Source organism: Leguminivora glycinivorella, chromosome 27, assembly GCF_023078275.1.
Source record: "Leguminivora glycinivorella isolate SPB_JAAS2020 chromosome 27, LegGlyc_1.1, whole genome shotgun sequence".
NCBI lineage: Eukaryota > Metazoa > Arthropoda > Insecta > Lepidoptera > Tortricidae > Leguminivora > Leguminivora glycinivorella.
In genome coordinates this window covers 1,047,962-1,073,946 of record NC_062997.1, presented here as the reverse complement: position 1 = coordinate 1,073,946, position 25,985 = coordinate 1,047,962, and the positions used below count along the sequence as shown (strand labels likewise).

Sequence of the window (25,985 nt, the reverse complement as noted above, 5' to 3'; positions counted from 1 at the left end):
CTGTCGAAATTATGGTACGCACAACTATTTATCAGCCGTCTACAATAAATTATAATAAAATCATCGAAGTGCATTGTATAGTGCATTGTAAATAAATATGAGTGTCTGCAAACAGCGCCATCTTGTGTCGGATAGCAGAACTTGTACAACATATTAGCAAGAACAAGAATATAGTGCTATCAGTGGTGCAGTGGTTCCTTCACGTTCTATCAAACGGTAAAGTTCTGAAGATCGAAGGAGATAGAGCATATATGTCCCCCAAGGACCTAGGGTTTATTGACCATAAATACTCGTGACATGACTCACTACCGATTGTAATATTTATTTGTTTTGTTAGGTTGGTTAACCTCCTGCAATATGCGTTTTTAGTCGAATCACACATAGTTTCACTTTTGTTACATCAGCCACTCTGACCATAGACTGCAGATTTTTATAAGTACTATTTCCTTATCTTTGCCCTTTATTATTCTCAAAATGGCCGAAGTGTAAAGATGTGTGTTTAATGTGTTTTCGCAATTTTGCAATAATGGAGCCCATCAACGTTAGTTACTACGAAGAAAACAAATCTACAAGTTCTACAGACGTAGCGGACATCGTGTCGCGTGGAGATACAGTGTTTGGTCGCGAAAAAGTGATTCCCTTGAACTCTATTGACTCGATTTCAGTGTATCCACCCTTGAAGTGCTCAAGAAAGTGGTGTAGACTCCCTCATAAGCCGTTCCTAGACCCTTTTACAGCAAGACTATTGGACCCTATGTTAGCTTGAGTGCTAAAATGGCCTAGCATCCTCATAGACTTTACGTAGTGTCTTAGTAAAATATCGTAATCACAATGCATACTAATCAGTGGCGCAATAGGCGTAATAATCTCAATTTGCCTTCAAATCCAGCGTTAAACATGTACTCAATAGCTAACTATAGTACTGATACATCAAAGACAGACTTTTCAAAGACTTACGCCGACGAAATGTTGATACACAACTTGCATATGATGCCAAATCCGCTTCAAAAGAACTTAGCGGATACCATACCAACAGCGGAAAAGCCTAAACCTAAGTTTACAGAGCCTATAATTGGGTCCAAAGTATTTCCGGAGCCTAAAATGGAGAAAGAGCAAGCTAGAACGGAGTATACGTTTAGTTTTGGTAGTTTTTTCTCTGGGGTTATAAGTGCAATATCGAGTGGCGTTTTTGGGCGTCGCGAGCCGACGCAGCAGTACTACGATTGTTTTGATCCCGAGCCGAACTGGCAGGAAGCCAGCGAAGCGGATTTAAATAAAATACGCTCGCAGTCGCTCAAGGAAGACGCCATGAGCGCGGAGTGTCGGAGCGCCGCGGCGCATTGCGAGGACAAACTCAACAGGGTGAGACACTTACTTAGCAGCAAACCTGTTCCCACCACCCCGAAATACAGGAGAAAGCCTAAGAGAGTCTTTGTCGAACCTGGCTCTGTCGAGGAATCCTTCGAAGATGCTTTCTCACCGGAAGACTTTATCCGACTATCAAACAGCAACCATATTGAGTGCATCAGTCCGATTAACCATCATAACGAAGAGATAATAGAAGCAGCGGCCTCTAAAGTAAAAACAGAGATGAAAGAGGTTAAGAATACCGTCCAGACGGAGGTCAAAGAAGTTATGGATATTGTTCAGACGCTTCCGGAGACCCAGATAGAGCCCGTAGAAAAACCGAACACTCAAAATGTAGAAATAAAAGTTGCTAAAGATAATACTCAAGTAGAATCACCAGCTAACGACAATCAAAAAGCAATAATGGACCAGATAGAAGCTAAAATTGAAGTCAAACCGGATGTAAAACCAAATGTACCTGAAGAAAAACAAAAACAAGAAGTAATCGCTGCTTGTGAAGACAAAGTAAATAGATTGAAAGCTTTGTTATCTTGCCGAAAACCTAAAACTAGACTAACGAAAACTGAATCAGATTCTACGGAACCTGTGACAGACATAAAAAACAAGAAAGTACAGGACAAACACTTTAAGAACCCGGCGAGAACAACGGACAAAAGAAAGCAATCTCAACTAATAAAGAACATACAAGAAGACATGTGTTTCGGAAACTCTTTAGACACCGAAGAGGTTTCAACTCCTGATAATTCACCGATACTACCGCCAACGAAGCTTTGCGATATGATCAACTTGCAACCAAAGTTGGTTCCTGAACCGGAACCTGAATATTTCGATGAAGTGCACGGTCGCTTCCGTTCAACATCGACAGACAGTGACGACTCATTCCAAATAGTCTTCACGGACAGTCCGAAAACTACAAGACACCGGACTATATCAGACTGTGAATCGGAAGACTCTTTCATAGTCTTTGAAGATTCTCCAGACAGCTGCTACACATCTCATGATGTCTTCGGTGAATCCACAGCGGAAAGTGACTCAGATTCGGATGTTAGTGACTCAGGCTGCGGTGTTTCGTGTAAGCTGTCGCATTCGTTGACTCGGACTGTTGGAGATTTGACGGATGACAGTTTGTTTGACAATACAGTGCGGGAAGAGAGTGAGGATGAAGTGGACAGTGTGACGGTGTGCGAGGAGCTGATGGAGGAGGTCAACACGGGATTGCTTCTGAACGATGCTAAGAAACTGTTAAGGAGACAACAGCCACCTAAGAGGGTAAGTTATTATTTTATTATGATGATATGGATATGATGAAGCGCTGGTGGCCTAGTGGTAAGAGCGTGCGACTTTCGATCCGGAGGTCGCGGGTTCGAACCCGGCTCGTACCAATGAGTTTTTCTGAACTTATACACCGTGTTTCACTTAACACTAAAAACCTGAAAACTGTTTGTTCAGAATCGAGAGTAGAATCGATTTAGCTATATCTTGATGGGGGTAATATTTTTTGTTTTAATTTGTATTATTAGTTATTGTTTACGTGCCCATTCTACAAATTTGTAATACAACATTGTGCATATCATATTGTTAGAGGTTGTATACCTTTTTCAGTATTTAAGGGTATTAATACTGGCTGGTTACTTGGACGATTATTTTTTCCGCTACGAGATAGACGTTGTGCGTCAGTTTAATTTTAAAGTTTATCATAAGTCATAACAAATTGAACTCGTACCTAATTACAACCTTGTCATTTTGAATTTTAGGTTTAAATTTGCTTACTGAGTCACCTCTCCAATTTGAAGTTTACTGTGACACAGGTTAAAGTGCTTTACATTGACATAGCTGTCTATTGGTAAACCTTATGTCGTTGCAGTAACGTACACAATTAAACAGTTTGAAGGTTTATGATGGTAGCTAGCAATTATTTTATTGAGTGTAGAGTTAAAAGCCGAGTAGAGCTGCACAGAAAATTTAAAACTCAATTTAAAAAAATAATAATCATCAGATTAAAAAATGAACATTCTAGATACGTTTAAAAAATAAAAATCAGTTGGGGTGTCTGAGCTTTTGAGTGATACCGGAAACACCGTGTATACGAAATGTCATTTGATATTTGCCAGTCGCTTTTCGGTGAAGGAAAACATCGTGAGGAAACCGGACTAATTCCAATAAGGCCTAGTTACCCGTCGGGTTGGAAGGTCAGATGGCATGCAGTCGCTTTCGTAAAAACTAGTGCCTACGCCAAATCTTGGGATTAGTTGTCAAAGCGGACCCCAGGCTCCCATGAGCCGTGATAAATGCCGGGATAACGCAAGGAGGATGATGATGATATGCCTTCATGAAAATTCTATACTCCTTTATGAAAGGTCTATGTCACAAAACATTCTTATGACAACCGGTCTGGTGCAGTTGGTAGTAGCCTAGTGGCCCTGCCTGCTAAGCTGGGGTCCTGGGTTCAAATCCCAGTAAGGGCATTTATTTGTGTGATGAACACAGATATTTGTTCCTGAGTCATGGATGTTTTCTATGTATATAAGTATGTATTTATCTATTTAAGTATATCTATTTAAGTATATCGTCGCTTAGCACCCATAGTACAACCTTTGCTTAGTTTGGGGCTAGGTTGATCTGTGTAAGGTGTCCCCAATATTTAGTTATATTTATGCTACTTCAGTAAATATTAACTTTCTGCTAACAGATGTGACCTTTCTGAAATGGAATACCACATATGTTACAAACATACCAATCATTATATTTTTCACCACACCAACTGTTAAAGGTTTACATTGCTATTCGAAAACAGATAGCAAAATTGCATTTTATCCTCAAGAGTGCAAAGTTATTTCTTACAAATTTTAACTTGATGTCTTAAGCTGGCTAGTAGAATTTACCTATGAATGATGATTTTGAATCATAAATATTGAATACATTGATAGATTTGATTTAATTTGATGTTTTGTAGTTAGTATTTTGTTCATGTTGGTGTGGTGAAAAATTTTGTGTATCACTCGGTGGCAAAGTTTGTTTAATCTTCGTGCCTTGAAACCCTCGCAACGCTCAAGATTCCACTTTTTGAACCACTCGCTACGCTCGCGGTTCAATATTGGAATCTTTCGCTTGCCCCTTGTAAAACAAATAACTATTGAACAGTTGAAAATATAAATTTAGCAGTGAATCATAATTCAAATACACATAACGTGTGACACATAAGGATAGAATGAATTAGCTATAAAGTATTTCCTGAACCTGTTATTTGACCTTGAGAAGTATAAACACTTGCGTGACCTTTTGTGGACGTTTGTCATAGTACCTAAAGTTTGTATTCTAGTATACATTGACCATTACTGTTCAGGTAGGTACAGTCAGCCAAGAAAGTGGTTTGCCACTTTTCGACTCTATTTTAAACACAAGGTCGAAAAGTGGTGAACCACTTTTTTGGCTGACTGTACTTGACTACCAAAGATAGTGTTATTATCAAAGTAAAATTTAAATTTTGAAAAAAAAAAAGCTCCCGAGTGGACCGATTTTCATCAAGAATGGCTAAGAACACTCCTGACTAATTCAACTTTCAAACAAAAAAAAATGAAATCTAAATCGGTTCATCTGTTCGAAAGCTACGATGCCACAGGCCACAGACAGACACACAGACAGACAGACAGACTTTCATGAAAATCGGTCTACTATGTCGCGGTCGGGGGTTTTTTCAAAATTTTAATTTTGTGGTTTTTCAATCAGTAATTGAACATACCTATTATCGAATTTGTAGCGTAAAATTATAATGTTTATCGTTCTTATCAAAATAAAAATCGTATCAGTAATGATGAGCTGGCCGGGCATCGGCAATGAACAATGAACAACTGAAATGAAATTTCGTATGATGTTAATGACTTGCACCATTAAAATAGATAAGTACTTACTTACTTACTTGGCTAGCGCGATAACCCAAAATGGGTTTTGGCCTCCAACACAAGAGCACGCCATTTGACTCGGTCTTGAGCGGTATCTCGCCAGCTTTCGCCGACGCCGAGCTCACAGAGGTCTACCTCCACTCTATCCGCCCAACGATATTTTGGGTGACCAGCAGGACGGCGTCCAATCGGTCTCCCCGAGTAGGCCCTTTTGAGTTTTGACTGCCAGCCAACGGAGACGATGTGCTTTGGTTTCACCTATTATATTAGTTGACGACCGGTCTGGCTCAGTCGGTAGTGACCCTGCCTGCTGAGCCGCGGTCCTGGGTTCGAATCCCGGTAAGGGCATTTGTGTGATGAGCACAAATATTTGCTCCTGAGTAATGGATGTTTTCTATGTATATATTATAAGTATGTATTTATCTATTTAAGTATGTATATCGTCGCTTAGCACCCATAGTACAAGCTTTGCTTAGTTTGGGGCTAAGTTGATCTGTGTAAGGTTCCCCAATTTTTTTTTTTTTTATATTTGGCTCGGCTACCAGTTTTTCAATTTCGGCATTTTTGCGGATCCTCCAACTGCCATCGTCTCTTTTTTATTTTTTGAAATAGATAAGTAATTTATGTAATGTATACTATTTGAAAGTGTGTCATTTCTACGTGGCATTGGCATGCCACGATTCTTGAGAGCCTGAGGTCCACATTGACAACTAAGGGTCACCCCACATCTAGCGTCTGGCGAGCGTAGCGTCGGGCCAACTGTATGGCAAAGTCTGACGCCACGTCGGCGCGACGTCGACGCTACGCTCGTGAGACGCTATGTGGGGGGACCCTGACAGTGCAACGCATACGTCACAAGCTGTGTGACGTCTCCCATAACAGATCTATATATTACAACTCAAGTACACGCACGCAGTGTACACAGCTGCTAATTTATATAAACAGGCCTTGAATCAACAAAAAAAGAAATCCATTAATCGCTACTTTTTAGCTACATTTGATCCGTTTAAACATTTTGGCAGCTAGCTTGCAGTGTGTGCCAAAAATATTACGTCTTGTACAATAGAATCGTGTTTATTATATTTTTTTAGTTGGCACGACAACCGACATATCTGGGGTCGATATACGATAGATTACATTGTGTTATAAATTTATAACCTAAAGATAATAAATAAATAAATATATTGGGGACACCTTACACAGATCAACTTAGCCTCAAGCTAAGCAAAGCTTGTACTATGGGTGCTAAGCGACGATATACATACTTAAATAGATAAATACATACTTATATACATAGAAAACATCCATGACTCAGGAACAAATGTCTGTGCTCATCACACAAACAAATGCCCTTACTGGGATTCGAACCCAGGACCGCGGCTCAGCAGGCAGGGTCACTACCGACTGAGCCAGACCGGTCGTCAGAAGATATTATACGGAAATGTAGAATCTAGTTTTTTAACCCCCGACGCAAAAACGGAGGGGTGTTATAAGTTTGACGTGTCTGTCTGCCTGTCTGTCTGTCTGTGTGTGTGTCTGTCTGTGGCACCGTAGCTCCCGAACGGATGAACCGATTTAGATTTAGTTTTTTTTGTCTGAAAGCTGAGTTAGTCGGGAGTGTTCTTAGCCATGTTTCATGAAAATCGGTCAACTATGTCGCAGTCGGGGGTTTTTCAAAATTTTAATTTTGTGGTTATTAAAGTCTTTGTAGTCCGTTAAAACATTTATTATCATTAAAAACATTATAATACATTTATTATCATTAAAAATAAAAAACATGTTACACATCACTTTACAAAATGCATCCACAGCGCAGGCTTCGTCAAAGTATGTTATATTATGTAATTTATGTCAAAAGGGTCATCAATACAATTAAGTAGGTCGTAAACGTTATTATAACTAAAATATTCCTCCCTGGACCGTACCTGGCTCAAAAGTCCCCATTATTCCCGCCGCATTACCCCGCTGGACGGCAATGGAGACCTGTTGGACCAGATACGACCCAGAACGAGGATCGCAGCCCCTCTCCCGCAACCGACGCCCTAACTCTTTGAAAAAGGAGCGAGCCTCCGAGCCCCAAGGCCCCGCCGTCTCAATCGCCACCGGCACAAAGTCGTAAGCCGATTCCAACGCGGAGTACTTTGCGTGCTTAGCCTTTGCCGCGGACTCCGCTGCCGAGCCAGCACAACCTATAGTCTGCCTCAAATGGGATGCAGCGTAAGTGCTGACACAAGTTGCATCCCAAATAAGGCAGCGCCCTCTACGCCACGGGACCAAAGTCAGCCCGTCCGGCCTTTTACCATCGGTGCGACTCAACCCTGGCGGTTCCAAGACGCACGGCACATTAGCCGACACTAAGGCTCGGCGCACGATCTCATTAATAGAGTGATGCCTCGGGAATCGGCCAGCACACCTCTGACAGCTAAGGCCGTGGTGCCCATCTTCCCCCACCAATATTCCACAACGGCACCGGTGAACCTCGCACACCCTCGCCCCCAACCTGAGAGCCGTCGAGATTCTCAAAGAGTCATTGTCTAAGAGCGTTCCAAGCTGAGGCGAAGGCAGGGCGTGTAGCCAAGCCCCAGATTCCGGACGCTCCAGAGCTTTAAGACGTGCCAGGTCCGAATCCGATGCATTACCCAATAAGGAATCGTAGACGTGCTTGCTCCACAAGTCATCCCACTGCTTTAGAAAGTGCCACCATTTAAGGGGAGAATGCGAGTGGCAAGATCCGCCGCCCCGTGCGCCGACGCAAGAAACGCGACTAGTCCTAATCCCTCAACCGCGCGTACTCCTAGGCCACCATATCGTATGGGAAGAGCCGCCTGGACCCACTGCGTATCATTCAGCTCTACATTCAAGACCACCTCCAAAGTCGCCCTGAGCTCACGGTCGATATTCCTCGCTTCGTCCACAAATTGCCACGTCGGGGACGTTCGGAGAATATACGTCATCCGAGGCGTGGCAAAGCAGTTCCGCAATAGAGTCAAGGCAACGTGCGATGATAAATTAAGCAAATGGTCCCGAACAGCAACTAGAGCATTATTTTTGACTTGAAGAGCCGCGCCGACTCCTTCCGGGAAAATGGGCGCTCCTAACAAAGATAACCCTAATCTATCTACCGTTTTAACCCCGGGCAGCAGACAGTGCAAGCTGTTTAAATCAGACACTGACACCGATCTCAGCAGGCAGGGTCACTACCGACTGAGCCAGACCGGTCGTCAGAAGATATTATACGGAAATGTAGAATCTAGTTTTTTAACCCCCGACGCAAAAACGGAGGGGTGTTATAAGTTTGACGTGTCTGTCTGTCTGTCTGTCTGTCTGCCTGCCTGCCTGTCTGTCTGTCTGTCTGTCTGTGTGTGTGTCTGTCTGTGGCACCGTAGCTCCCGAACGGATGAACCGATTTAGATTTAGTTTTTTTTGTCTGAAAGCTGAGTTAGTCGGGAGTGTTCTTAGCCATGTTTCATGAAAATCGGTCAACTATGTCGCAGTCGGGGGTTTTTCAAAATTTTAATTTTGTGGTTATTAAGAGGCCTTATTCCTAAAGACGAGCGTTTTTTGCAAAATAGAACCTTTTTCATTCAAAATTATAAAGAAACTATAAATGATTATTAAAAAAATGATAATGTTCCTAAAAGTACATATCTTAAGCTAGAAAGTCAATTGGTACTACTTTAAAATATGTCTTTTTATACTTCCGAAAAATCAGTTTTTTCGGAAGACGTTTTCAATTTTCATAGTGGGATAGCTCGTTTAGAATCGTGATTGTGCTGTTAAAAATGTTATTTGGGGTAATAAATGATCACAATCCTATTTGTTATATCCTGTACGAGTTAGCTAATACTTTGACATTTTAAGATTTACTTGAAATGGTGGATAAATAACCTTCCGTATCCTCCCCATTTTTTCGATAAAAAGAGGTTTACATTATCTATTTTTCCTGCGATTCCTGCATTTTTTGTAACTCTTAAATAATATTATCCTAAACTAGAACTTCTTATTGACCTATAAGAAAAAAATCATACATATAAGACATACCTTTCTGTCGATAGATATGTTTTTAAAACACCTAAAATTCGAATAAAAGACACTGTGCTAACGCGAGCCCGCTCAGTCTGCGCCGAGCGCTCGAAGACAACGGACCTGCGTTTGATCGTCCGGCGCACCTAGCTTTCGTAAGCAGCTCGATAGTTCCGAGAAGTGCCGTAAACTGCGACTAAACAAATCTTGATCCTTTTTACACCTTATGCAATTTTAGCATTCGACATGCTTTTCATATGATTTTGGATTTTAAGTTATACGTGACGTTTGTTGAGAGTTTGAATTATTATTATATTTTGGGACCAGGATGAGGTTCTGGTTCTCATGATGATGGAATCAGGCAGGAGATGTTCAACAGAACTGCTATTCTACTTATCATAACTCCACCATGTTTGGGCTCATTAGATTTGGGCTGATGAGCACCATCGATCTAGATGAGGTCCAAGGTCTCATGATGGAGTCAGGAGGTGGTCAACAGAATTGCTATTCTCCTCATCATAACCCCATCATGTTTGGGCTCATTAGATTTGGGCTGACGAGCACCATCGAACTAGATGAGGTCCAAGGTCTCATGACGGGGTCAGGAGGTGGCCAACAGAACTGCTATTCTCCTCATCATAACCCCATCATGTTCGGGCTCATTAGATTTGGGCTGACGAGCACCATAGAACTAGATGAGGTCCAAGGTCTCATGATGGAGTCAGGAGGTGGTCAACAGAACTGCTATTCTCCTCATCATAACCCCATCATGTTTGGGCTCATTAGATTTGGGCTGACGAGCACCATCGAACTAGATGAGGTCCAGGGTCTCATGATGGAGTCAGGAGGTGGTCAACAGAACTGCTATTCTCCTCATCATAACCCCATCATGTTTGGGCTCATTAGATTTGGGCTGACGAGCACCACCGAACTAGATGAGGTCCAAGGTCTTATGACGGGGTCAGAAGGTGGCCAACAGAACTGCTATTCTCCTCATCATAACCCCATCATGTTCGGGCTCATTAGATTTGGGCTGACGAGCACCATCGAACTAGATGAGGTCCAAGGTCTCATGATGGAGTCAGGAGGTGGTCAACAGAACTGCTATTCTCCTCATCATAACCCCATCATGTTTGGGCTCATTAGATTTGGGCTGACGAGCACCATCGAACTAGATTAGGTCCAGGGTCTCATGATGGAGTCAGGAGGTGGCCAACAGAACTGCTATTCTCCTCATCATAATCCCATCATGTTCGGGCTCATTAGATTTGGGCTGACGAGCACCATCGAACTAGACGAGGTCCAAGTTCTCATGATGGAGTCAGGAGGTGGTCAACAGAACTGCTATTCTCCTCATCATAACCCCATCATGTTTGGGCTCATTATAAATATGTGGAAGGTCGTTAATAATAATAAATGTTTTATTAGGGTACCCCTACATGTAAAGAGGGGGCAGATATTTTTTTTCATTTCAACCCCAACGTGTGATATATTGTTAGATAGGTATTAAAAATTAATTAGGTTTTACTAAGATCGATTTTTGATAATTTTCATATTTTCGGAAATAATCGCTATAACTTTTGAACCATATGTTTAAAAATATGAAAAAAATCACAAAAGTAGAACTTTACAAAGACTTTCTTTGAAAATTTGTTTTGAACTTTATAGGTTAGTTTTTGAGAAAAATACGGAAAACTACGGAACCCTACACTGAGCGTGGCCCGACACGCTTTTGGCCGGTTTTTATTTTATTTTAATACTTTTCTGTGCTATTCATACATAGCCACCCTAGGGGATTCAGTATTGACAGCTTCTTTTTTTTCTTTCTGCATATATTTGTTTCCGCTTTTAAGTTTATTGTAAATAAGACTGCTTGCACTTACATTGAGATTATAATTACATAATGCTATTAAATTAAACCTAATGAAGCGTTGTTTCATTTCCTAAATCTCAAAACCCTTTAAATCGAATATGTATAGTAATGAGCAAAAATTTAACCGCAGGCTTTCCAAACCGACGATGCTTGATCAGCTACTTTTAGAACGAACATGTACACCGTGTCCAATAAGTCCGAATACTCACATTTTACCTCAGTTCTAAAGATATAGGGATCACAGGCCATCAAATTCTTATTTAAACTGAAGAGTATATTCCTTTTAATAAAATACAAGCACAAAGTTCATGAAATTTCCGAAGTGTCTAAGAAAAACAAAGAGGTAAAGTGCCAACAAAATACTTGCTCGGCACGCAGGTGACGAGTTATTTTTTATAAGCAGAATCTGTATGTGATAAAACAGACGCCACGTGTCCAAAATAAACTATTATGGGTACCGAGGATAGATAACGTTCCGGGCAACTAGAAAAATGTGCCTAGGTTCCAGAGCTCACCATCGGCCCAGGTGTGGGATGCAGTATGTAAGCGAGGTAAACTACCTTCAGTACTTACAGATAAAAGCGTTAAAATCAACGTTTTTTTCTTTAAAACCAAGGTTTTGGAGAAAAAAATGCCTTAAAGTTAAAAAGGATGCTTGGGAATGAGTATCATGTGTCCCAACAAGACGCACCTCCAGCACATTCGGCAAATGGTATTCTAGCGTAGTTTCAGACTAATTTGGCAGTTTTTTATCCGAAACATGAGTGGCCACCCAGGCCTCCAGGTTTAGGCGTATTATACTACTTTGTATGGTCATACATGCTTTGAAGACTAAATTTTTATAAAATCATAAACCTAGATCATTTCAAAAAGATTATTGAGAGTATTTGGGATGAAATGTGAAGAAAACGGTGCGTGCCGCGTGTGATCCGTTTGAGAAGCGTTTGAGGCTGGTAAACAAGTTAATGCTGGAGTTATTCCAAAACATTTGTTGTGAATGTAGTAAATAAGAGTGCCATTCATAAAATATAATAATAATGTAGTAACTATTTGTTCATTTTGTTTTATTGGCTATTTGTGCTGTATTCAAACTTATTGGACACGGTGTACATATTTCTATTTTCACCCTTTAAAATGTTTCTAAGACGCAACGTTTTGCAAATTTGGTCACGTCATGCACAGTTAAACTGTGGAATGAATTGTCGCCAGCGGTATTTCCGGACCAATGCGACCATCAAACCTTCAAGAAAAGAGCGTACATCCATCTTAAAGGCCGGCAACGCACCTCCAACAGTTCTGGTGCTTCTGGTGTCCATGGGCGGCAGTGATCGCTTACCATCAGGCAGCCTATCTGCTCGTTTGCCTCCTATCCCATAAAAAAACGTTTAATATTTTTTAAGAAAAAAAAAAACCGCCGCCTTTCGGGTTGTGGTGAAAGCTACTTGCGAATGTTGGATTATGTAGAAATGTGTAGGTATTTTTTAAAACTGCTTTTAATGCTTTAATTATTTGATGGCAACACAAATCAATATACGTATAACGCTAAGGTTTGAGGAGTTTCTCAATTCCTCATGAATCCGATTATAAGAAATCGAAGCTTGACAAACTTTGACTTGAAAACTCAATAATTATGCTTAACAAACATAACTAAATAAATGTCACTGTTCTGAACTTAAATGCATGCTTTTCTTACAAAAATACCAAAGTCACTATGAGTGTGCCGTTCAGATTTGAGGAGTTCGGTTCTGACCATCATCAGCAGTTCCACTGCACCAAATGTCACTGTTCCGGACGTAAGTGCATGCTGTTCTTATAAAAATACCAAAGTCACTATAAGCGTGCCGTTCAGATTTGAAGAGTTTGGTTCTGAGTGTTCTGACCATCATCAGCAGTTCCACTGCACCAAATATCACTGTTCTGGACTGGACGTAAGTGCATGATGTTCTTATAAGAATACCAAAGTCACTATAAGTGTTCCGTTCAGATTTGAGAAAATCGGTTCTGATCTGACCATCATCAGCAGTTCCACTGCACCAAATGTCACTGTTCTGGACGAAAGTGCACGCTGTTCTTATAAAAATACCAAAGTCACTATAAGCGTGCCGTTCAGATTTGAGAAGTTCCGTTCTGGCCATCATCAGCAGTTCCACTGCACCAAATGTCACTGTTCCGTACCTAAATGCATGCTGTTCCTTTAAAAACACAAAAATCACCATACGTATGCCTTTCAGATTCGAGGAGTTCCCTCGATTACTCCAGGATCCCATCATCAGAACTGGGTTCTGAGAAAAATGGGACCAATCTGTATTCATATACATTTAATTTTTTTTTTTATCGGTCCAGTAACAACGGAGATATCGAGGAACAAACATAAAAAAATGAAAAAAATAAATAAATATACAGACGAATTGAGAACCTCGCCTCAAATCTCTCAGATTTGAGGCGACGGTTAAAAAGTGACACATCATGAGCAGTTCCAATTTCCAATGCACCAAATGTCACTGTTCTGGACGTAAGTGCATGCTGTTCTTATAAAAATAAGAAAGTCAGTATAACTGTGATAATTTCCGAAAATATTAATATTATCAAAAAACGATCTTAGTAAACCCTTATTCATTTTTAAATACCTATCCAAAAATATATCACACGTTGGGGTTGGAATGAAAAAAAAAATCAGCCCCCACTTTACACTTTACACTAATAAAACATTTTTTTCCATTTTTCATTTTTGCACTTTGTTGACGTGATTGATATACATATTGTTACTAAATTTCAGCTTTCTAGTGCTTACGGTTACTGAGATTATCCGCGGACGGACGGACGGACGGACGGACGGACGGACGGATGGACAGACATACATGGCGAAACTATAAGAGTTCCTAGTTGACTACGGAACCCTAAAAAACAGAAATCACTATTAAACTATTCTCTAATTTCAAGTTCCTAACTAAAATTTTCCTAATAAAAAAAAAACAAATTGATCCCGCTACAAACTTTCACCCCCTTTTTCCCTCTACTAGGGTTGTAAATTTTCATAATCGATTCTTATCTCTTCGAAATTTTGTTAATGCAATCTATACAAATTTCGACTTTCTAGCTTTCGTAGTTTCGGCTCAGCGGTGTTGGTTGTTGAATCAATCAATTAGGAAACCTGAATTTATATATGTACATGTAGACTAATACTATACTTTTACTACATTCATATACCTTATTTACTACTACCATACCATGAATATGAAATTAAATAAAGAGTCCCCATATAAAATTGAAAATTATGTTATTAGCAATTTAATTCAAAACTATCAAGATTATTCGTGTCTGCGTTGAAACGCGCGTTGAGTTGCCGGTGCTCGCGTACCGAGCGCCAACGCCATCTATCGATGGCCGTTTCGTGAAATTGATGAGCGCTCTAAGGAGTAAGGGGTCTTAAAGTCTTTGTAGTCCGTTAAAGCTCTGAATAGTCAGAACCGAAAATGAACCTAAAATATTATATAGGGTTCGAAATTATCAAGATAATTATCGGATAATTATCCAAGTATCTCACGGTTAGCATAGTACGGTCATGAGAAGGGATGAATCTCACGTAAGGGATGAACCTAACCACAAAATTAAAATTTAGAAAAACCCCCGACCGCGACATAGTGGACTGATTTTCATAAAACATGGCCAAAAACACTCCCGACTAACTCAGCTTTCAGACAAAAAAAAACTAAATCTAAATCGGTTCATCCGTTCGGGAGCTACGATGCCACAGACAGACACACACACAGACAGACACGTCAAACTTATAACACCCCTTCGTTTTTGCGTCGGGGGTTAAAAATTAAAAAAAGTCACACACTCTTATTTCTTTGTTTTATTCCGTCTAAAAATGTTAAAGTAGATCAAGTAATCGCATTTTGTTGTTTTACGTACTACGCCTATACTGACAAACTACGTTCAACAACTCGCACCGCTAGATGGCGCTGCTAAAATCGTTGCCGCTTCATTGTATGGGAAACGTCACAAGCTGCTCGTATTACTCGTAGAGTTTATATAGAACTAGCTTTTACCCTCGGCTTCGCTCGCGTTAGAAAGAGACAAAAAGTAGCCTATGTCACTCCATCCCTACAACTATCTCCTTAAAAAATCACGTCAATTCGTCGCTCCGTTCTGCCGTGAAAGACGGACTAACAAACAGACACACACACTTTCCCATTTATAATATTAGTACAGATTTGGGATAAGGTAGGAAGAAAAGTCTGTGTTGATAAAAGTCAAAATGAATTCTCTTCCTAATGACCTTGTTTTGTAATAACCTAACCACAAAATTAAAATTTTGAAAAAACCCCCGACCGCGACATAGTGGACCGATTTTCATGAAACATGGCTAAGACCACTCCCGACTAACTCAACTATCAAACAAAAAAACTAAATCGAAAGCGGTTCATCCGTTCGGGAGCTACGATGCCACAGACAGACACACACACAGACAGACAGACAAACAGACAGACAGACAGACAGACACGTCAAACTTATAACACCCCGTCGTTTTTGCGTCGGGGGTTAAAAATCACGTCAATTCGTCGCTCCGTTCTGCCGTGAAGGACGGACAAACAAACAGACACACACACTTTCCCATTTATAATATTAGTACCGATTTGGGATAAGGAAGAAAAGTCTGTGTTGATAAAAGTCAAAATGAATTCTCTTCCTAATGACCCTGTTTTGTAAAAACTGGATCCTTAACGACAATTTAACGATTAAGTAATTACTTTAAATGCTCGGAATTGTTGTCGATATTTTAACAAAGGATGTGGTTAGACCTTATCATGTATAAACAAACTTGTCTCATAAGTGAGCTGTGTGAAATTTGAACCAATAAATAATAAAATAATAGTTATTTGTTATACAAGGGGGTAAAGTTGTATTTTAACGCCGAGTGTGGAATTGAAAAACGAGCAAGTGAAAGGATTCTATAGTTGAAGCGAGTGGTTCGAGAATAGAATCTTGAACTTGCGAGTTTTTTAACACACGAGAAGTAAAATACATTTGCACCCGAGTGTAACACAAAACTTGACAAAACTTTTCCCCTCACTATAGCGAGGAAACTACAACGCAAAAAATGCGTTTATCACTGCTTCCAGTAGTTCCACAGGTGGTAAATCATCTTAATTACTAGATTCACCTACTTTTATCAATTTTAAAGCAGTTAATTTGACTTTATTCAAGGTCAAATTACTTTACCCACTAGTGGATAAAATGCGCTATTACCCGCTGGTATTAAAGGACAAAACACGTGTTTCCGTGCTAGTGAGGGGAAAAATCTAAAACATTTATTCAGTAAGTAGGCCACAGGGGCACTTACATTAAATTTACATGTCAACATTACAATAATAGTTATTTGTTATACAAGGGTGCAAAGTTGTATTTTAACGCCGAGTGTGAATTGAAAAACGAGCAAGTGAAAGGATTCTACAGTTGGACCACGAGCGAAGCAAGTGGTTCGAGAATAGAATCATGAACTTGGCGAGTCTCTCAACATACGAGAAGTAAACTACATTTTTTGCGTTGTAGTTTCCTTGCTATAGTGAGGGGAAAAGTTTTGTGTTACACACGGGTGCAATAGTACATTACATCAGAGGCCGGGAAAATGAGGATTTCCGGCCAAGTGGGTATATACGGCCGAGCGAGCGTGCGAGCGAGGCCGGATAGGGATACGAGGCCGGGAATCCGTTTTCACGCCGAGGCATGTATAGTGCTTTTCTCAAACATACAATGAAATAAAAAAAAATGCTCTAAAGGACAATATTTTATAAAAAAAAGTTACTTTGCAGGCCTAGGCCTAAAATAATATTAAATCCCTTTACAGTCTTCTCGAGTTGTTGCGCCCAAAAAGCGATACTTCCCAGCCCATTTTAAGGAACGTAAAGACAATATTTCATTGCATGTTTGAGAAAATGCGTTTATCACTGCTTCCAGTAGTTCCACAGGTGGTAAAAATCATCTTAATTACTAGATTCACCTACTTTTATCAATTTTAAAGCAGTTAATTTGACTTTATTCAAGGTCAAATTACTTTACCCACTAGTGGATAAAATGCATTTTTACCCGCTGGTATTAAAGGACAAAACACGTGTTTCCGAGCTAGTGAGGGGAAATAGTTATTTGTTATACAAGGGTGCAAAGTTGTATTTTAACGCCGAGTGTGAATTGAAAAACGAGCAAGTGAAAGGATTCTACAGTTGGACCACGAGCGAAGCAAGTGGTTCGAGAATAGAATCATGAACTTGGCGAGTCTCTCAACACACGAGAAGTAAACTACATTTGCACCCGAGTGTAACACAAAACTTTTCCCCTCACTATAGCGAGGAAAGTACAACGCAAATAACGCATTTATCACTGCTTCCAGTAGTTCCACAGGTGGTAAATTATCTTCATTACTAGATTCACCACTTTATCAATTTTATAAAGAAGAACATTTGACTATACTCAAGGACAAATTGCTTTATCCACTAGTGGACCTTGTAAAACAAATAACTATTGTAGTTCGTTTTCTGAATAACCTAATCTAACCACAAAATTAAAATTTTGAAAAAAACCCCGTCCGCGACGTAGTGGACCGATTTTCATGAAACATGGCTACGAACACTCCCGAAGTCCCGACAGTCCCGACTAACTTAGCTTCCAAAGAAAAAACTAAATCTAAATCGGTTAATCCGTTCGAGAGCTACGATGCCACAGACAGACACACACACAGACAGACAGACAAACAAACAGACAGACAGACAAACAGTTTTACAGACGTTTTTGCGTCGGGGGTTAAAAAAAGAAACAGAATGTGTGTGCCGTGTGGTCAATAGTAAATTGTATGCAACTGTATGCACACATTACTACTGGGTTAGCTAGGGTTGCTAATAGAAAAAAAAACAAATGTTTTTTTTTTTCAGAATTGTGAAAAAAAAACATGAACAAAAACCGAGCACCGTGGTTTTTTTTCTAAATATGTTTTTTTTCAGATGAACAAATAATTCGACAATAACGGTTTTTCGTGAATTGTAACGTGTTTCAATAACAATAACGTACATTTTAATTCGATTAACATTCAGCATACAAACGTTTATTGGGGAATCCCCGATGCGGCGTGCAGCGTGGAGAGGCGGTGGTGTTGCCAACAATAAATAGTGATAACTACCAACTACAGATTTCGTAAATGTTACTTCTATAAGACCAGAAATTAAAGTTATTTGATAAATTCATTTAATAGTTAACATTAAGTCTAAAAAACCGTATAAAAGTATTAACTGCTTTGCAAATTTTGAGATTTCGTACATTAGAATAAAAACATACTCCAGAAAAAAAACTGGTTTTTTTCACGGTTTTTTTTCATGATTTTTTTCAAGCCAGAAAAAAACCGTTTTTTGCAACCCTAGGGTTAGCTATCTCGCGTCGCATGAGACGACATATTAATTACCATTTGGCGTGCGCCCGTCATAAAAGCCTATGCATATGGCGTCCGTCAATTCATCATGGCGGTGGTCGCATATTTGGCGACAGACTCGACATGGGAATGATATTACGATAGTTTAGATAGCTGGCATGTCGAGAGTTCTGGGTGACCAATAATAGTGATATATTATGTTATTATATATAAAAACCGGCCAAGAGCGTGTCGGGCCACGCTCAGTGTAGGGTTCCGTAGTTTTCCGTATTTTTCTCAAAAACTACTAAACCTATCAAGTTCAAAACAATTTTCCTAGAAAGTCTTTATAAAGTTCTACTTTTGTGATTTTTTCATATTTTTTAAAAATAATGGTTCAAAAGTTAGAGGGGGGGGGGGACACTTTTTTTTCCTTTAGGAGCGATTATTTCCGAAAATATTAATATTATCAAAAAATTATCTTAGTAAACCCTTATTAATTTTTAAATACCTATCCAACAAAATATCACACGTTGGGGTTGGAATGAAAAAAATATTAGCCACGACTTTACATGTAGGGGGTACCCTAATAAAACATTTTTTTTTTTTCATTTTTTTATTTTTGCCCTTTGTCGGCGTGATTGATATACATATTGGTACCAAATTTCAGCTTTCTAGTGCTAACGGTTACTGAGATTATCCACGGACGGACGGACGGACAGACAGACAGACATGGCGAAACTATAGTTGACTACGGAACCCTAAAAAGGTAGCATAAAGGGTATACAGCGATCGTACACCCATCTTAAAGGCCGGCAACGCACCTCCAACACCTCTGGTGTTTCGGGTGTCCATGGGCGGCAGTGATCGCTTACCAGGCGACCTGTCTGCTCGTTTGCCTCCTATCCCATAAAAAAATGTACATAATATAACATTAGGCTGTCCCTATCGACAGTAAGTGCGATAGGGACGGCCAGATGTTTTTAACCCCCCATGCAAAAAGGACGGGGTGTTATAAGTTTGACGTGTCTGTCTGTCTGTCTGTCTGTCTGTCTGTCTGTCTGTGTGTGTGTCTGTCTGTGGCATCGTAGCTCCCGAAGGGATAAACTGATTTAGATTTAGTTTTTTTTTGTCTGAAAGCTGAGTTAGTCGGGAGTGTTCTTAGCCATGTTTCATGAAAATCGGTCCACTATGTCAGGGTTTTTTTCAAAATTTTAATTTTGTGGTTAGGTTATTATGTTTTGCTCCCAGTGCGAAGCACTGGTGGCTTATAATAGTACAAGTACAGAAGGCTCACTCCTTTGATATTCACAAAATGCCGCCATTCTAAATTCTTACATACATTAATAAACGGACCGCACGCGAGCATCCGAGTTTGAATTCTATTCCGCCGCGTGAAGGTCGTCACCACTGAATAGGCCCGCGGGCATGTACTTATTGTACTTGTAGCGTGGCGATAGAATCGCGGAGTGAGGGGTCAGTATAAAATTTACCTTATCGCTAAACGACAATATAGCTGAAACGTTTGGATTGTATTATGTCGTTGTGACCACATAGACATGAATGCTAAATGCCTATTTAGCAAAACGTCTGGAACTCATAATGTTACAACTTAAAATGAGCTAGCAACAAAACTTATTTATCTTCGAATATCTGTATTGCTTAATTGACATTAACGCTAAATGGTCCGGTCGCAAAACATTTGCAACGCAAAATACCCATGAAGCAAAACGTCTGGATTGTGTGACGTCTTCATAATTAAATATGACAAACAAATTCTAATTCACACGTATACTAATTGTTTTACTTCAGACATTTCATGACGTTATGCTACTAACTCGTTCTGTGTTCATGTCAATGAACTTGTATCACTTTCGGCTTATTGGGTATTCTAATCATAAGGGCTATTTATATTTCCAGACGTTTAACTACTTGTCCATTCTAATTCTTAGTCATTCAGCTAAATTGACGCTTTGCTGAGTGTGTATTATACTTTTATGTCGTCGCGGTTGAATTGACTCTATGCTGACCGTAATATATTTAACTTTTATGTCATCTAAGGGACCGGCCACATCAGAGCGTCGCGTGTCTCGGAGCGCGCAACGGACGTCCGCGCCACGCCACCTGAGTGTAATTCAAAAAACGTCTCCTCAGTACATTTTGTATAGGAAGGACGTAAGACGCGCCGCGCGCCACGCCGCCGCCACGCCACCTGGGGCGCGGCCACTCAGGTGGCGTGGCGCGGACGTCCGTTGCGCGCCCCGAGACACGCGACGCTTAAGTGGGAACGCTGGCTAACTGAAATGGTCGTTTAGCGATAAGGTACATTTGATAGTGACCCGAGTGAGCCGCCACTGCTCCCAGTGCGAAGCCAGGTTGAGCGACATTATATATAAACTCCCTCACATATAATGTGGACGTGTATATTCGTTCATAGGAATGTCTACATACCTACTAGACGTAGTGGCGATGACGTCACTAACGAAAATAGATCGTGAGATATCGTTTTGGCAGTTTAAAACAAACGAAACGAAGTCATGAATGAATTACACACACGGGTAAAAAACAGCGATGTCTTATCTTGTCTCGTTTGCGATAAGCGATGTTAGTTATTATAACCTTGAATGACGTAATTTTGGTATTTCCCTCGCTGTTTCTAGGTTGGAACAGATTTTTCACCACACCAACTGTTAAAGGCTTACTTTGTTATTCGAAAACGGGTAGGAAAATTGCATTTTATCTACAAGAGTGCATAGTAATTTCATACAAATTTTAACGATGTCTTAATGTTGTATAAATGTTGAATAAATTGATGGATTTGATTTAGTTTCATGTTTTATAGTCAGTATTTTGTTCGTGTTGGTGTGGTGAAAACTTTTGTGTTTCACTCGGTGGCAAAGTTTGTTCAACCTTCGTCCTCTGAAACCCTCGCAACGCTCAAGATTCCACTTTTTGAACCACTTGCTAAGCTCGCGGTTCAATATTGGAATCTTTCGCTTGCTCGGGTATCAATATTGGCACGTGCGCGTGTGGTTAAACAACAACTTTGCCCCCTTCTAAAACAAATAACTATTTCTTTCAACCCCTTATTTGTCAAGAACCGAACGGATGAACCGATTTCGATTTAGTTTTTTGTTTGAAAGCTGAGTTATTCGGGAGTGTTCTTAGCCAAGTTTCATGAAAATCGGTCCACTATGTCGCGGTCGGGGGTTTTTTCAAAATTTTAATTTTGTGGTTAGGTTATTGTTAACAAGTTAAGCTAATTGGGGGTTCCCAAATTCTGAAAATGCCCTTTATTATAACAAACTTATTTTCTATTCTCGTTAAAGTTACTCACATGTACAATTTAAAACGTTTTTCTTATCGAAAATTGAAATATGTAACGTGCTAGTGACAACACTGTACAAATAGAGACGACAGGTGTGAATTTATCAGTTTTACATGAAAACTGTCACGCCTTCCAGCGTCACTACAAAACAAAATACACAATTGCATATACATTTTTAATTTTTCGTAAGTGACACTTCTCAAACGGGGTATTTGTCTCTGGTGGTTTTTTTTAACCCCCGACGCAAAAACGAAGGGGTGTTATAAGTTTGACGTGTCTGTCTGTCTGTTTATCTGTCTGTCTGTCTGTGTGTGTGTGTGTCTGTCTGTGGCATCGTAGCTCTCGAACGGATGAACCGATTTTGATTTAGTTTTTTTTGCCTGAGTTAGTCGGGAGTGTTCGTAGCCATGTTTCATAAAAATCGGTCTACTATGTCGCGGTTGGGGGTTTTTTCAACGGACGGACAAACAGACAGACACGTCAAACTTATAACACCCCGTCGTTTTTGCGTCGGGGGTTAAAAAAGAAATAAAAGTAATAAACTATTGACACAGAATAAATACTAGTACAAGTACAGAAGGCTCACTCCTTTGATGTTCACAAAATGCCGCCATTATAAATTCTTATCTACATTAACAAGTGGACCGCGCGCGAACAGCCGACATTGAATTTTATTGCGCCTCGCGAAGGTCGTCACCACTAAATGGGCCGCGAACTCGCGGCCGCCGGCATGTACTTGTAGCGCGGCGATAGAATCGCGGAGTGAGCCGCCCCTGCTATTGATCAAAGTCTAATTTAACAGTGCACTACGCAATATATGACACATAACCATCATAGTGTGAAAGAGATAACTATAGCTTAATCATCCTTAGTCGGATAAAGACAGACTTATGCCACGTCAGTCCGTAATTGTAAAATGCGGTTTTGTTGTGCAAGGGATGATACATTGAGTAATTTTCCGAGGTCACTGACCTTCTTTTCCTAGTGACTAGAGGTAGTCTTGTGTTACAAGCTTCTATTTAACTTGCCTTGTTAGTATGTTAGTTTGGGTCAAAACGTAGAAGCTAAATTTGACCCACTTCCCGGTTTCTGATTGATCTGAAATTTTGCACACATACAGGATGTAACATTAATGCCGGTGATCCATTTAAGAGCATAACCGGTATCGAATAGCGGTTACGAATACCACTGCCTTTTTTTAAATAAACACCATGAAAATTAAAGGTACTATAGAAGGTAATGTATAAGCCGTAGGATTTATCTTCGGCAATTATGTTACATAGTGTATGTAAATCACGTGACAATGCAATATTATGGTATCATGGAGCTGATCTGATGATGGAGCAGAAAGGTGGTCATAGGAACTCTATTATGAAACGTCGTATCCCCATCGAGTAAGGGGTTTGTAGAAACGCCTCGGAAAGCAGCAGATGACTGTTGAAAGAAAGGTACAGTCGGCGATAAAAGCTTGTTCCAAAATAGTTATTTGTTATACAAGGGGGCAAAGTTGTATTTTAACGCCGAGTGTGGAATTGCAAAGCGAGCAAGTGAAAGGAGTCTATAGTTGAACCACGAGCGAAGCGAGTGGTTCGAGAATAGAATCCTGAACTTGCGAGTTTTTGTAACACACGAGAAGTAAAATACATTTGCACCCGAGTGTAACACAAAACTTTTCCCCTCACTATAGCGAGGAAACTACAACGCAAAAAATGCGTTTATCACTCCTTCCAGTAGTTCCACAGGCGGTAAATCATCTTTATTACTAGATTCACCTACTTTTATCAATTTTAAAGCAGTTAATTTGACTTTATTCAAGGTCAAATTACTTTACCCACTAGTGGATAAAATGCGTTTTTACCCGCTGGTATTAAAGGACAAAACACGTGTTTCCGAGCTAGTGAGGGGAAAATGAATTTTTTGCAATAAAACTTATTTATTGCACAAAACCAGAGAAATAAGGTAAGAACCCAGCAAACATTCTAAGTGCTTTTACCCATGCTCTAGAATATATTACTAATTTAGGTAAAAATTACATCATACGCACCACATAAATTCACATCTCGTACATTTATACTTCTGGGTAAAAATATAGAGCCATTGAAACGTAAATTTTCCTTCATCAAAGCACCATAAGGTCACAAACTTAAAGGTTGATTATGAGCAAAATGTAAGGTAAAATTAACTTCGAAACTCGACCAATTGTTCATATTTACTTGTACGTCCATATTAGGTGTATATGCGACGTAATTTTTCTTAAACTGGGGACCTTTAGGTCATCGATTTAAGTCGCTTTTGCTACCAATTTCGTAGTAAATATTACCTTCTTGAGAGACCAAATTTAGACCATAAAGTTATAAATACTTGTAAGGTACTAATATTACCATAAGGTTTCATTTAGATTTACCTAATAGTCAAATTAACCCTAAAAATAACCAATAAGTCGACGTTTGCGAGGCGACCTCAGATCAAGTTATTTTTACTCACAAATAAGTCATATCTCGGTGAAATAGGACGTATATACTCAATAGTTATTTCGGTTTTTTAAATCAAAAGTTGTGTTGTGTTAACAATGGCCAAAGAGAAAAAAAAATATAGACATTCCAGTAGTTATTATAGGAAGATTAAGAAGGCTAAGGCTAAGGCTAATTATAAGGACGTTCAGAGTGAAACACCAGAAGAAATAAATTGTGAATTGGCTTCTACATCCGGTTTTCAAGGAGTATCTACTTTGTGTGTTTCTTCTGATCCTGATACCACACACACAAGCAAGGATTTTTTGCCATCTGATAATATAGATGAGAAGAGTGTAGTGGGCATAAGTATTGCATGCATGTGTAAGCGAGTTAGTATTAATAAATCGTTTGAACTATCAACACGTGTTCACCATTAATCGAACCTGACTCCGATCCCCACATGGCGACCCTGAGCCATGAACGCGCATATCGCCCGCCGCCGGGTGCATTCCAAGGCGACGGCGCCGCGCGCGTCAGCATTTTGGACGGTCCGGTGCAGTGATGTTGCTAATATTATTGAGTAATACCTTCATGACTTTTGCAAAGACAATACTTGTTCGTTCGGTCAGAAACAACCGTGGTGATCGATTTAACTGATTTTATGAACTTTACCTATTCGCGTCGTGTTGTGTTGGACGTTTCGTCTGTTGTGCTACATTTAAAGGACGATGGGAAAATCCTACTCGAAACAAGAGGAGAAGGAAGTTATAATTACGCAAAATGCGGCAGGTTCCAACGAAGGACAAGGCATCTCAGAGCACACAGAGCATCTGCGAGTGAACAACATTTTAGTGTCATGCATATTGACCATCGTCGCTATCGGTGTTTTGATCTACGCGTTCTACCGATATAGAAAATGCCACCATAAATGGATACGACGAGAAATACAAAGTGACATGGTACGGCGCATTCGACTGAGGCTTTCCGGACGCAGGCAGACTCGAGGCGATGACGCTGGTCCCGGTGACGTTGCAGAAGAAGAAACACGTGTGATGTGAAGTGAGATACGATAAAAGTGAGGTATGATAAAAGGAGTGTTTTTCGTATTAATTGACGCGATTATTCTTAATTTTAGCAAGTAGTTTAGCAATTACTATAAAAACTTGGCATGTTTTACTTATGGAAGCAGAATTAAATACCATATTAAGTGAACTTGGCAAACTACAAGTAGATTTAAGTAAATTAGGACCCAACCGCCGTTTGCAAAAGATAGGGGTCGATAAAATTAAAAAGGCCCAGGAACTATATTTGTGTTATGTAAAATTAATTGAGTCTACCTCAAGCAGCAGTACAGCGGAACAGTTTCCCGGCTGCATATTTGATGTTCTATGCGATAAAATCGATAAAATATATAATAAAATACTAGAGTATAGTAATTACAGTACTTGCGGAATCCAAAAACGAATCGAAATGGCTGAGAAATTTGACTTAAAGGAAGTAGGGTCTCTGATTCCCTTGTACGACGGCAAGGATGAAACTGTTGAAAGAATTATCGAAGGCATTGAAATGATGGAAAGCATATTACAAGAGGCAAGTAACAAGAAATTGCTGATTTCTTTTGTCCTTAAAACAAAATTGACTA

General features: G+C 39.9%; 1 protein-coding gene across 1 annotated transcript in view; it reads left to right on the top strand.

Annotated features, from left to right (window-relative positions):
- The first annotated feature begins 460 nt into the window (after positions 1–460).
- LOC125240374 overlaps positions 461–25,985 on the top strand; it is a 71,820-nt gene continuing 46,295 nt past the window's right edge. The window contains exon 1 of the mRNA XM_048148283.1: positions 461–2,637. Within this exon, the coding sequence (XP_048004240.1) occupies positions 832–2,637 (1,806 nt within the window). The 5' untranslated portion in view covers positions 461–831. The remainder of the gene's footprint in view (positions 2,638–25,985) is intronic.